The 13181-nt window shown below is 39.2% G+C and overlaps 1 protein-coding gene across 1 annotated transcript in view; it reads left to right on the top strand.

Annotated features, from left to right (window-relative positions):
• CACNG1 (calcium voltage-gated channel auxiliary subunit gamma 1) overlaps positions 1 to 1344 on the top strand; it is a 31386-nt gene extending 30042 nt beyond the window's left edge. Inside the window, exons 3-4 of the mRNA XM_083350877.1 lie at positions 641 to 778; positions 1024 to 1344. Coding sequence (XP_083207003.1) covers positions 641 to 778; positions 1024 to 1250 — 365 coding nt within the window. The 3' untranslated portion in view covers positions 1251 to 1344. The remainder of the gene's footprint in view (positions 1 to 640; positions 779 to 1023) is intronic.
• Positions 1345 to 13181: the final 11837 nt, after the last annotated feature.

The following is a 13181-nucleotide window of genomic DNA, read 5'->3' on the forward strand; positions in this document are numbered from 1 at the left end:
CAAAGTATTTTTAACATATATCCCTGCATGTCATATTAGTTTCTCAGAAAACAAATTAATGTGTATTCTGGAGCTGATTATGATTTTTTTTCTAGACTAGAAGATCAAACAGTGAAGAAGGGAAGTATGTTACCTACTGAATCAGGAACACTACAATTACATTCATAGAGTCACTATCCTGCCATCTGCATTTTTAGTGCTGAATTGTTTCCTTGACTCCCATCATGCATTGCACAGTTAGCTTATGCTTCTCCTATTTCTGAAGCCCTTCCCTTCTGATTGCCCAGAACGATATATTGCTCTTATGGCAGAAGTCCACAAGGATGTCCACAGTATCAAGAAGACAGCCGGAAGACAGCCAGTGGCACAGATAAAAACCAGGTGGAGCTTTGACTGATGTGACCACCATCTTGACTTTTCAGACTGTCCTCTATGGACAACCCTTTGATAGCTGACAGTAGGTTCATGCTTATGTGTTGCTTTCCCACTGCGATTAGAAGAGTTGTCAATGACTGTTTCCTTTTGATAGAATCCTTGGTGCTCTTTGATCTTGTTTTCTTGCAGGCATTTCATTACCAAACTAGGCAACATCATCAGTGCTTTTCTTTTTTCTTTCCTTTCCCCCCCCCTGCCTTTTCAGAATACAGCATTTCTGCAGCTGCCATTGCCATCTTCAGCATGGGCTTTTCCATCATCGGAACCATTTGTGTCCTCTTATCCTTCCGGAAGAAGATGGATTACCTCCTGAGGCCAGCTGCCATGTTCTATACGTTTGCAGGTGGGAAGGTAGAAATAGGAACATCAGCTTTACTGCATGGGCCACATTTAGGCAGGACGGGAAGAAGGGAGATGGTGGGAGAGCAACATGACTGAAAGAAAGATGGGGTTGATGCAAATAGCTTTGCCAGTCTAATCCAGAAGTCTAGGAATATCTAGTGATTGACCTGGAATTCAGTTCAGCGTAAAACTGGGGAGGAACAAGTCAGTGGCCCTGCTCACTGCTTTCTTTTCCCTTCTCTCCAGGCCTATGTATTATCATATCTGTGGAAGTTATGAGACAATCGGTCAAAAAGATGGTTGTGAGCGATGACACAGACTGGATAGAGTACTACTACTCCTGGTCCTTCGCCTGTGCCTGTGCCTCTTTCGTCTTGCTGTTCCTCTGTGGAGTGGCGCTTTTGCTCATCTCCTTGCCTCGCATGCCACAGAACCCATGGGAGACTTGCATGGACGCCGAGCCAGAGCATTAAGTCTTGTCAGCTCATGTTGCCACTTCAGCCATATCATATCCCTCCTGTTCCTCAATGATATATGTGTGTGTGTGTGGTGTGTGTGTGTGTGTGTGTGTGTAGAGAGAGAGAGAGAGAGAGTGAGAGAGAGAGAGAGAGAGAGAGAGAGAGAGAGAGAGAGAGAGAGAGAGAGAGAAATGTCACTGAATAGAAATATAAACTTAAGAAAGAGAGAAATTTTGTCTAAATAGAAATTGGGGTCATCCTTTTAGGAACAAATAGCCTGGTGCCCTGATGTTTGGGGTTATAGCTCCATTAATCCTTCATGCTTGGTAATGTCAACAGAGGCCACAGGATATGTAATCCAAAATATCTGGGGGACTCCTGCCCCCATTTGATTAACACTAGGAATGACAAAAGAAAAAAAACACCCTAAATCATGTTTTGTCAGTGTAGAATTTTTTTCTCCATCTGTAAATAATCTTACCACCAACTTGGAGGCACTCCTAATATTATTAAGCACGTTACAAAAATAGATTCTAAAAAAGGATGTTGGATAACACAAAGAAGAAGAATATCTAAGGCATATGCTTAGAGTCAACACTGATGACTTTTATTATACTTCTTATATGTCAGCTAGTAATTTGTTGAGCAGGTATGATTGGAGAATGGCAGAGACAAGGAAATTGAATAATAATAATGATTCTGAAAACCAAATCACATTATGCAGAGAGAAGCCAGCAAGGGATCCGCTGCAAGCATCAGCTAATATTTTTAACTAGTCTCTCCCCCCACCACACACACACACACCATCCCCGGCCCTCCCATCACAGTCCAGACGTTTTTGACCACAATTCCCAGCTGATCCCACCAGCTGGCTTTAGTGGCTAATTGGGGAACATTAATCTACATCTTCAAGGGTTCTAGAACAGCAGCAGTCACATTCCATGAACAGCAAACATGATTTTAGCAGAGGAAATAAACAAAAGCTTTACAGCCGGAGGAAGACACAATATGTACATTTGAGTATTTCATAGCATTTGGAGCCTGGTTAGCATTTGTAGAGGTCAAGAAGCCATTAAACAGGTTGGGTGCAGCAGGTAAGAAGCTATAAACACTTCAGATCAGGTGGCAGAAGCACTAGAAGACAAGGACTAAATTCTGAGACACCTGTCTCAGGTAGTGCCTGGAAATAAGCTTTCTAGTCTCAAAGATAATATTGCGGTTGCTTTTGTAACAAGTTAGAACTGAATAATTTAACTGTGTAATACAGATTCAATTTGCAATTTAAAAATTACTAAACAAAGTATAATAAACCAGACAGCATTATGTCACATTTTTAATATCAATAGAGTATACAGTATGTGTGTATATGTGTATATGTATATATGTATATATATATATATATGTATATATATGTGTGTGTGTGTGTGTGTGTACACAAACACACACACACACATATATATATATTTCTGAGGTTTTCGCGGGTGTTTGTATATAGATCTTTGGTCATTCGGGTTTTTCCCCACGTAGAATTGGAGGTATCAGGGCAACGTTTCGACAAAATCTCATCCGTCATCCTCAGGCTGGTGACTTCAGCTTCGTTCTTCTGGGAGAAGTGTGTGATAGTGGCTGTTTTTTCTTCTTTTTTAAACTGCCAGAGGGGGTGTGTTCTGTGGGTGGAGGCTTGGCTGTGTTCTGATGGGGTGGAGGTGTGATCTATTGGGTGGGGGGTTAGCTGTGTTCTGACTGGGTGGGAGTGTGTTTTGAATGGTGTGTGTGTTCTGATTGGGTGGGGATGTGTTTTGAGTGGATGGGCTGGTCTCAGCTGCCAGCCTTAGACCTGAACTGGTGAGTTGTGCTGCTTTTGTTCGGCTCCGTGTTTGTGGTGGTGCCATGTTTTTATAGTGGGTGTCAGTTTGCTTATTGTGTGGTTTGGAGGGGTTTAAAGTGGCTAATGTTGCAGCTGTAGTTAGGTTTCTGTTTTGTGGTCGTGTGTCGTTATCGTTGTGGGTTCGGATTTGCTTTTTGAATTTATATATATATATATATATATATATATATATATATATATATATATATATATATATATATATATATATATATATATATATATATATATATATATACACACACCTCAATTGGACACAGTCTTTGAGGTGGTGATGGGGGGGAGGGGTCTGACCAAAATGAAATAAAGTGGAGCAATTATTCCTGTGATTTGAAAACTATAGTTCTGTTGATGCAGCCTAAAATTGCATTTGGTATTATTGCAGCTACATCATGTGGCTGGCTCATATTCACTTTAAAATCAATTATTATTCTGCAATCTTTTTCCACCCACAGACATAATTAACAACACGAGTATCCCTGATCCAACAGTTGTGCATATGGTTTTTGGTTTTAAAGCTAAGAATTATTTTCCTTTCAGTGAGCTGCTACACCGTAGTGCCCTCTTTCTTTGAAGTCATAAGTCCCCATCTTTTCTCATCAGTTGGCATGTGACCATTCATCCTCCCTATCTTTCGACATTTCTTTAGTCTGCCATTAGGCTTGCCATCTGTTGCAAAAAAAAATAATAATGCCAGTTACTCTGGCAAGGAACCACACCCATAAGCATGCAACTCACAGTTCCAGACTCCCTTTTTTCACTTTTGCTTCTTAAAGCCTAATCCATTGAAAGGCTTTTATTTCTTCTTGTTCCCATCCCAGGATGTTAGATTAGCTAAGTATAAAATGCCTGATGCAGAAACAAAAAGAAGTTGTTGGGGATTCCCCCTCACTCACATGAAATCTTAAAAGTAAATTCCTTTTATTATTCCCCTCATTCTTTGAGTTTATTCCAGGAAGCGGAGCTGCCTTACCGTTCTCATGGTCTTTGCTTATTCAGCAGAAAGCAGTCACTCAACCACCCACAATGGACAATGGACAGCTCTTAAAGGAGACAATCTTTTTATCCCTCCTAACATCACACTCAGGACACACTCTGGTCATTCTCCTCCCTTCTCTTCATCTCCTGTGGAAAATTCCTGTTAACCGTACCTCTACAGACAGTCCTCAACGTACGACCACAGTTGAGCCAAAAAATTATGTTGCTAAGTGAATGTTCAGTGAATTTTGCCCCATTTTATGACATTTCTTGCGACAATTGTTAAAAGAATCAATACAGTTGTTAAGGTAGTAACACGGTTGTTAAGTGAATCTGGCTTCCCCATGGACTTTGCTTGTCCAGGTGATCATATGATACCCGGACAATGCAACCATCATAAAAATCATGCTAGTTGCCAAGTGTCTAAATTTTGATCACATGATCATCAATGCATGATCACATTCAACCATCGTACGCGTGAAAAACAGTCATAAGCCACTTTTTTCAGTGCGGTTATAACTTTGAATGGTCACTAAATGAACTGTTGTAAGTCGAGGACCACCTGTATTTGTACCTTTGGGCTGTCCAAAAATCATTGACCATGATTTCTCTGGTAGTTTTAAAAACCTGTAATTTCCTTTGTTATTTTCTCTGTTTGTTGGCATTCTTTGAGATACCTTTTCTCTTCCGTTTTTGCTTCCTTTTTAAAAAATAAAAAATAAAAAATTGAGACAGGGTTAATTTGGTGTGTGCCAAAGAAGAAATTAGCCAGCAGATTGCCCCAGGGGACATCTTAGGGACTCCAGATCTTTACCAGTCAGTTACAGCTTCCAAAATTTCTGCCAATATAACTCAGAAAGATTATATATTAGCCACCTGCCTTGAGTCATATCTCAAAAGGCAGATATTTCAATATTTACAGTTTTCTGCCTATTGCAATTATGTCATCAGCTCACACTCCCCCCAAAGTTGCTGAATGTGCCAATTACTCCTAATAGCATAGAAAATGCTTCCAAAGAAAATTCTCTTGTCAAGACAATACAGTAGGCAAAGATCATACAGAAAGGTATATTTGAGGAGAGAGAAACCAAGTTCATTCTATTTCCTTAAATATAAGGCCTTTAAAGAGAAATTATGTGGTAATGTAAACAATGAGACAAAATGAAATCCAGGATGGCAAAAATACAGAACACAACGAAACACAACTGAGCTGTAGAGTCCTTTGTGCTCTCTGAACTTGATTGTGTATCTTGCAGACATTAAATTACCAAACGAGCTAATATCATCTTTGAATGTCATCTTTACTGCTAGCATTGATGATGTTACCTTGTTTGGTAATGAAACGTCTGTAAGGAAGCAACCAAGCTGAGATAGGACTAAACATACCACAGTTGATCCCTGAGCTACAAATATTCTCTTCTATCGGTAAACTGAGCTGAACGTACAGATCTGTCCAAGTGTTTCAGGTATTATTTATTAAAGAGCTCTAATTTTCCACAACCTCTATATTGTCCAGTTCATCTCCCTAATACACTCATTCCTTCCTCCTCCCTGCATTGGGTTAGCCCTGATTTACTTTACCTTTACACAGTAAATATAAAATCTGGTTGCCCTTAATGGGGCAGCAAATGATCTTACTTGGCAAGATAACCTTTCCCCAAGCCTCAGGAGTGCTATTCCAATCTTTAGCGTTGTTGATAAAAGAGGAAATTTTCATGGGAAACAAAATGCTTCAGCAGTAGATTTCACACATACAAATCTATTTATTTATTTATTTTTATTTATTTATTTTAATTCCATTTATATCCCGCCCTTCTCCGAAGACTCAAGGTGGCTTACAAGCTTAGCAGTAGCCTTCATTCTATGTCTATGCCTGCTTATTAGGGCTTTCATACACCCCCCAAGCGGCATTATTACAAAGTCAGCTTAATTGCCCCCAACAATCTGGGTCCTCATTTTACCTACCTCGGAAGGATGGAAGGCTGAGTCAACCTTGAGCCTGGTGGGACTCGAACCTGCACTAATTGCAGGCAGCTGGTGTTACTTAAGGAGGCATTAGCCCACTGCTCCACCAAGGCTCTTATATGATATAATAGCTTGGCTTTTAAAGGAATCATTCTTTTCCCATGGAATTGCATCTTCCTTTAGAGATCCTGGGTCATCTATCAAAACCTGAAGAGAAGCTGAAAGAAGAATTTAGCTATTGACAAATACTATGCAAATACCATACCTCGACTTACCACCACAGTTGGAAGTGGAATTTTTTGCTGCTAAGTGATCATTACATGAGTCATGTGACCATGTTTGATTTTACTTTTTTTTGCCACGTTTTTAAGCGAATCTGGCTTCCCCTATTGACTTTGCTTGTCAAAAGCCAACTGAGAAGATCACAAATTGTGATCATGTGACTGTGGGAATTTTTCAGCACTGTCCTAACCAGTCATTAAATAAAAGGCCATTAGTTGAGGATTTCAGTTTCCCTCATCAGTTTAGATCAACAAACGTCCTTGCTGGACTGCTGGGTGGAGCTAATAGACGCTGTAGACCAGGGGTTTTCAACCTTTTCACAGATTGTACCACTTTTAGGACATGACAGTATTTGAGTACCACCAGTGCTTAGCAAGGTGTCCAAAACATGATGACTAAAAAAAAAGGGGGGGGGGAATTTGGGATTTTACTGATTAGATTCATTTGTTGTTATAGAAATGGCTAGTTTATAATATTATGGAAAAGTAAAAAGTTGAGGTTCAGTGTTAATGCTTCCTTCTACTGCAACAGAGGAAGTCTGTTCTTTTTCCCTTCTCTCCCTCACTTTCCCTCTTTTTCCTCCCCACTGTGTCCTATTTGCTTTTTTATTTTTGTATTTTATTCTATAATCTAATAAAATATTACAAACTGTAGAAACAAAGGAAAAAAAAAGTACCAGTTTTAATTTCTTCAGTGGCTGTTCCTTTGCTGAATCACACTTTCCCAAAGCACCAGAAGGCAAGACAAGAAACAATGGATGGAAACTAATCAAGGAGAGAAGCAACCTGACCGTTAAGAACAATTAATCAGTGGAACAACCTGCCTCCAGAAGCTGTGAAAGCAGTGAATGCTCCAACGCTGGAAGTTTTTCAGAAGAGACAGGACAACCATTTGTCTGGAAAGGAAGCAGGGAGTTGGACTAGGACACAGGTCTGCAACCTGCGGCTCCTAGTCCTCTGCCATGTGCAGTCCCCCCAAAAAAGTGGGATAAAAAAGTTCAACCAATCAATTCAAATATGCAGGGTAGGTGCATATCTCACTTTGGCTCCACTCTTCAGTCAAACCCTGTTCTGCACATGCGCGCATGTATGCACATGCGCACACATTTTTTGCGGCTCCCAGTTTCTCCTTTTGTGAGGGAACCGGTTCCGAGTGGCTCTTTCACTGTTTCAGGTTGCTGACCCCTGGACTAGGAGATCTATCAAGGTCCCTTCCAACTCTGTTATTCTGTTATTTCATTTAAATATCAGTTATAAGAATCTGCACAGTAGTTATTAATTTTGTAACAAATACAGGGTCTCTGGGAGCATACCTGGAGAAAAAGAGTATTTGATGGCAGAATCCAGTCAGATAAATTATGCACTCCAGCCACATGAGTAGAAATGAATACCAGTGGGACTGCATTTTCATTTCCAGCATGTATATAAATGATGACACATTTCAGGGACTTTGAAGCCAGGATTTTAATAGGTGTTTTTAACACAATATTTCCTTAACGGAGTAAAGTCAGAGAATGAAAAATAGATAGGTTTGATGCCTTGAAGATCAAAAGGCAGGAATGAAAATGTGTGTGTGTGTGTGTATTCATATTTTATAAGAAACCAACCCAACTGTGGCAAGTGGTTTATGGATGGGGCTTTCTCTGCCGTCAGTCACTGTGTGCGTGATGGTGCTGCAGTTCCAGAAACTCCTGCCCTAGTTCTGCCAGCTACAATTGGCCAACACACCTGAAGAGCTCCAGGAAGTCATATTGACTAAATATAACTGAGTTGACTGCTGTTAAATGTAGCCTAGCCTTCCCTATAGCAAAAAGGAAACACAAAAATGATTTTTTAAAAAAATATGGATGCTTTGAATCAAGCCGGATCAGTTCACCAACACGAGGTATTTGTACTGGAAACATGATGCACTGAGAGATTTCAATATTATTTATTAAAAAGCTATTTTAATTATGAATACATTTTAAATGTAGCAGTAAGTTTGGTGCTACCATTTGAAAATGAAAAGTGCACTGGGACAATCATTACACTCGAAGATAGACATTGTTTAGACCTTTCCTCAATGCAGTTTACAATCACAAAAGTTGTTGAAGCATAAAGCACCTTTTGGGCTTCACATGAGTGACCACTAGGAGACAGCAGATGCAGTTTAAATCCCAAGCAATGATTCTTGGTGCTTTGCAACTTTTCTGAGCAACGAAACTGGAGCATTTTCTTTACCCCTAGAAGGGAATTTCTCTTTTCTTCTTAATTACGTAGAAGGCCATATTCCTTTCTAAAGAAAGATATGCGGGCCTCATTTGAAACACAACCATTTTGGCTATGTTCTTCAGGATGTTTCTTTGTCTCTCTGTGTAATGGATGTTAACATACAGGAAGGAGGTTTTTTTTTAAATATATATTTTAATCCTTCAATGTTTGTGTCTTGCTCAAAGTCCATTTCTCCCTTTCCCCCAACGTGCACACTTATGCACACTTTTGTCTTATTACAATTGCTTGGGTGCATATTTACATAAACCTAACAACTTGGCCATCCCTGCAAGAGCACATTTAGGGCCAGCCACACTGGGTTACCTGGCTGTGATCTGTGGATTAGTCTAAGAGGGAAACGGAGAAAGATCTGGGCCAAAGTAGAGGGAATCTGGATGAGAGCTTGAAGGACACTAAAGTTATGGATGGGTGGTTCTTTACGATCTTTTAAATTAAGCTAATTTGTCACAATTATGTAGTTATGTCCCAAAACATTGAGCAGAAGCCTGTAAAGATTTGCGTGAATGGCACAGCTACAACTTACTACGTAATACATGTTATGACCAACCAACCAAACAGCACCTGTCCTCCAGAGCTAGTTGGTAGTTCATTCCTGTGGCAATTTCTTTACTTTCCCTATCTTACTATGACACTGAGCAATACCAATACTCCCTGGATGGGTGCTGTGGCACTCTGATTAATAAATTTGTGTCAGCTTTTCTCCATACAAGATTTGAAATTCATATTCCCAAGATTTTCTATTCCGATTCTGTACTTGGCTCTTTCTCTGTTTATCTGTAAGTTGTTTATAAAATATTGCTTCTGTACAGGTTCTATACATCATCAACCACAATGTCTTTTTTCAGTTAGCCTCATCCAGTACAACATATCTTTTTAATTTATGATTACGAAAGTTCAAATCTTTTGGAGCCTGCATAAGCCCAAATTATTGCTTTAAAGCTTACTGATTGCTTAAACTGGGCCACAGACGTATACACAGGTTTTAAATGATTTGAAGTTTTAATTCTCAAATAGTTCTTTTATGGCAACTTCATACAGATTTATGACTTGGGCAATATAAATATTCTTTCATGCTGTTTAACCAATGCTTGCTCTTGACCTTTTGTGAAGTGGGAGCCCACCCATCATGGCTTAGCACAAAACGTAGTCAACCTTCCATGGGGTGTTTAACAAACATAATATTTCAACTTTAAGAGAAATGAGTAAATCTGATCTGGGTACAGGCCAAAACTGAAAATGCTGCACATGTTGACTAAGGGTTTATTGTCATTATTGAAGGTTGCGATTAGTGTGTGTTTGACTTAGCATTTGATTTAATGAGAATTGTATGTTGATACCAAGTTGCATTTAACGTGACCTAAAATTTAGTTAATACAAGGCTAGCACAAGTGCAAATGAGGTGAGGGATGTACAGTTGCGGTTTCAGATGTTGCGAATTTTCATGTGTGCAAAATGGAGAAAAAGAAGATTCCTTAAGTGGAAACAGTGCAAGTTTTAAAAAGAGGCTTAGATTACAGCAAAAAACTGATATAATTGAGCAACTTGAATGTGATCCTAGAAAGGTTAAAATAGGATATTGGATTTCCTGAATGTAAGTTCTTTGTTTTTGTTTTGCTTTTATATTGCTTTGTAAAACTACTCTGATTCTCTTAACCATAAATTTAAATAGTATCCTTTGCTGTAGTATTTCATTTGTTGTAGTATTTCATTAATACACATTATCTATTTTCGCCAAACTGGAACCAATTACCACATTTTTCACAGAAATATCACTTTGAACTGTGTGAATTTATATATAATGCAACTATTTTGTGGGATTCATTAACACCCACCTATGTTCAACCTTAGATAAAAATGTCTCTGTGTACTCAATAGTGGCAGACTGCAAGGGAGAAAAAAGTAGGGAGATTTTTGGAAGGGGAAAAATGTTGCTTTAAAAACATGCAAATAGATGTCTGCTAATATACCATATGGTGTTACATCACAATTGAGTCCAAGATTTCTGTGCACGAGACAGTTATGTGAGTTTTGCCTCATTTTATGACCTTTCTTACACAGTTGTTAAGTGAATAATTGCAGTTGTTAAATTAGTAGTATAGTTGTTAAGTGAATCTGACTTCCCCATTGACTTTGCTTGTCAGGTCGCAAAAGTGATCATATGAGCCCGGGACACTGCAACTGTCATAAATATGAATCAGTTGCCAAGCATCTGAATTTTGATCATGTGATGATGGGGATATGGCAATGGTCATATGAAAAATGGTCATAAGTCACTTTTTTCAGTTCCGTTGTAACTTTGTTGTAAGTTGAGAACTACCTATATTTGGATATGCATGAAATAAACAAAAGGTCTATTTGGACAGGATGAGTAAGCAGGAATACGAATGGGATATGAGGCAAATATGCCGGCGGATAACACCCAGGGGGAGGGCCTTCTCTGTGGGTGCGCCTGCCCTTTGGAACCAGCTGCCCGTAGAGCTCAGGACTGCCCCTGACCTTCGCTCATTCTGACGGGACCTGAAGACTTGGCTCTTTGAGCTTTCTGGCCTGGACTGAGAGTATTAATTGGGGTTTTAATTGGATTTTAATTGGGGTTTTATATTTATTCAAGGTTTAAATGTAATTATTTTAACTGTTCTTAATTTTTGTACTTGTTGTATTGTTATTTTAAAAACCTTGTGAACCGCCCTGAGTCCTACGGGAGAAGGGCGGTATATAAGTCTAATAAAGATAAAGATAAATCTAATATTCTCTCTATGTATTGCTCCAATCTGCCCGCAGTTATTTTTCCTTCCTAATTATCACTTGGATCAAAATGCAAAGTAACTCTACTAAACCTGCAGCATTGCGCCGGATAACCTTTTTCCCCCCCACCAGGTCTCTAATGCAAACATACTGTCTTATGCATTCACTTTTAGGATTAAAACGGTTAACACAAATTGTAACAAATTCACATTTTATCAAATTAAAATATTTCTGGGGTCTTCAAGATCAGGAGCGTGTTGCAGTACAAATGCTCGAGCTGCAAGTCTACAGGAAGAATACATTTCTTCGGCAAATATTGCAATTCCATATACTGACAAACGTATCAAGCCATACCGGCTCTGGCAAGCTTAGGGTGCAATAAAGTTAAGTTTGGCTGATGCGTTGACATTGATTCTCTCCTTAGAGGAAAGGTGGGCAATCTGTGGACGTGCAAATCCTACATACTTCCCTTGTAGTCCCCCCCCCCCCGGCAGCAGCTGAATGATGGAATAATTTCCACTGGAAATAAATAAAACAAAATGTAGTAAGGAATTAATAGACTTAATGTACTTTTTTTAAAATCCCATTTATATCCCGCCCTTCTCCGAAGACTCAGGGCGGCTTACAATCTAAAGCACAAATCAATGTGCTTAGCAATAGCCTTCATTCTATGTATATGCCTGCTTATTAGGGCTTTCGCCCCCCCCCCAAGCGGCATTATTACAAAGTCAGCTTATTGCCCCCAACAATCTGGGTCCTCATTTTACCTACCTCGGAAGGACGGAAGGCTGAGTCAACCTTGAGCCTGGTGGGATGCGAACCTGCACTAATTGCAGGCAGCTGGTGTTACTTAAGGAGGCATTAGCCCACTGCTCCACCAAGGCTTTGAAACACACACACAGAGAACAAAAGAGGAAGGGAAAGAAAAATGATAAAATTGCCTCCAGTGACATTTCCACTTTAAAACTTATGGTTCTTATTGGGCAAAACCAAGGGCAATTCTATTTTACAAAACTGTTGCCTACAGCTATGCCCTTGAAAATTCAGGTTCTTGCTTTTTAACATAAACTGGCTTGGATCAATATCGTTCTCAAATGAATTCCCAAAACACCGTATATACTTGTGTATAAACCCATCTGCAAATAAGCCAATCCTCTTTTTTTTTAATAAGTATACTATTAAATATATGTGAGCTGTGGACCAGCCAACTCTGGAAATTTTCATATATTTTAATTCTCAGGGTTGTTTTATCCACGGGTAACCCACAGATCAATTTTTCATGGCATTTGGTGAAAAATTTGATGATCACAAATGGAGTTATCTGGAAGTATACCATATATGAGATATACAGGTACTTTAAAAAGTAATATTACCATGCATCTTTGCAGATAAGCCCATCTGGATGAGGCAAACTGAATTTTTTGGATGTATTTTGGCACCTAAAGTTCTCAGCTTATTCATGAGTACAAATGATAAATACGTTCTCAAACCTACGACATTTTATTCCTCTTTGCCCTTTGACGTTCTAAATCCTCTTTACCTCTAATTTTGAAGCTTTATAATTCAGGGTGTCAGTTTTCACAAGCTCTAAAAGATATTTATTAATACCATTTCAAGAGTGCTTCAGCCTCAAAGGACACTGGGTAGTAAAACAACTAAAATTAAAATGGCATGCTTATCCTGGGTATCCTTGCACGCTTCCGCACTGTCACCCCCAACAAATACTGATCACTAGTCCTCAGAATGAATAGACACATAAGCATTCAGGAGCTAACATTGGGATCCCCTATAGAATAGGTAGGAATTCTCCCATGCCTGCAG

Source organism: Vipera ursinii, assembly GCF_947247035.1.
Source record: "Vipera ursinii genome assembly, chromosome: 2".
In the NCBI taxonomy this organism is placed as follows: domain Eukaryota; kingdom Metazoa; phylum Chordata; class Lepidosauria; order Squamata; family Viperidae; genus Vipera; species Vipera ursinii.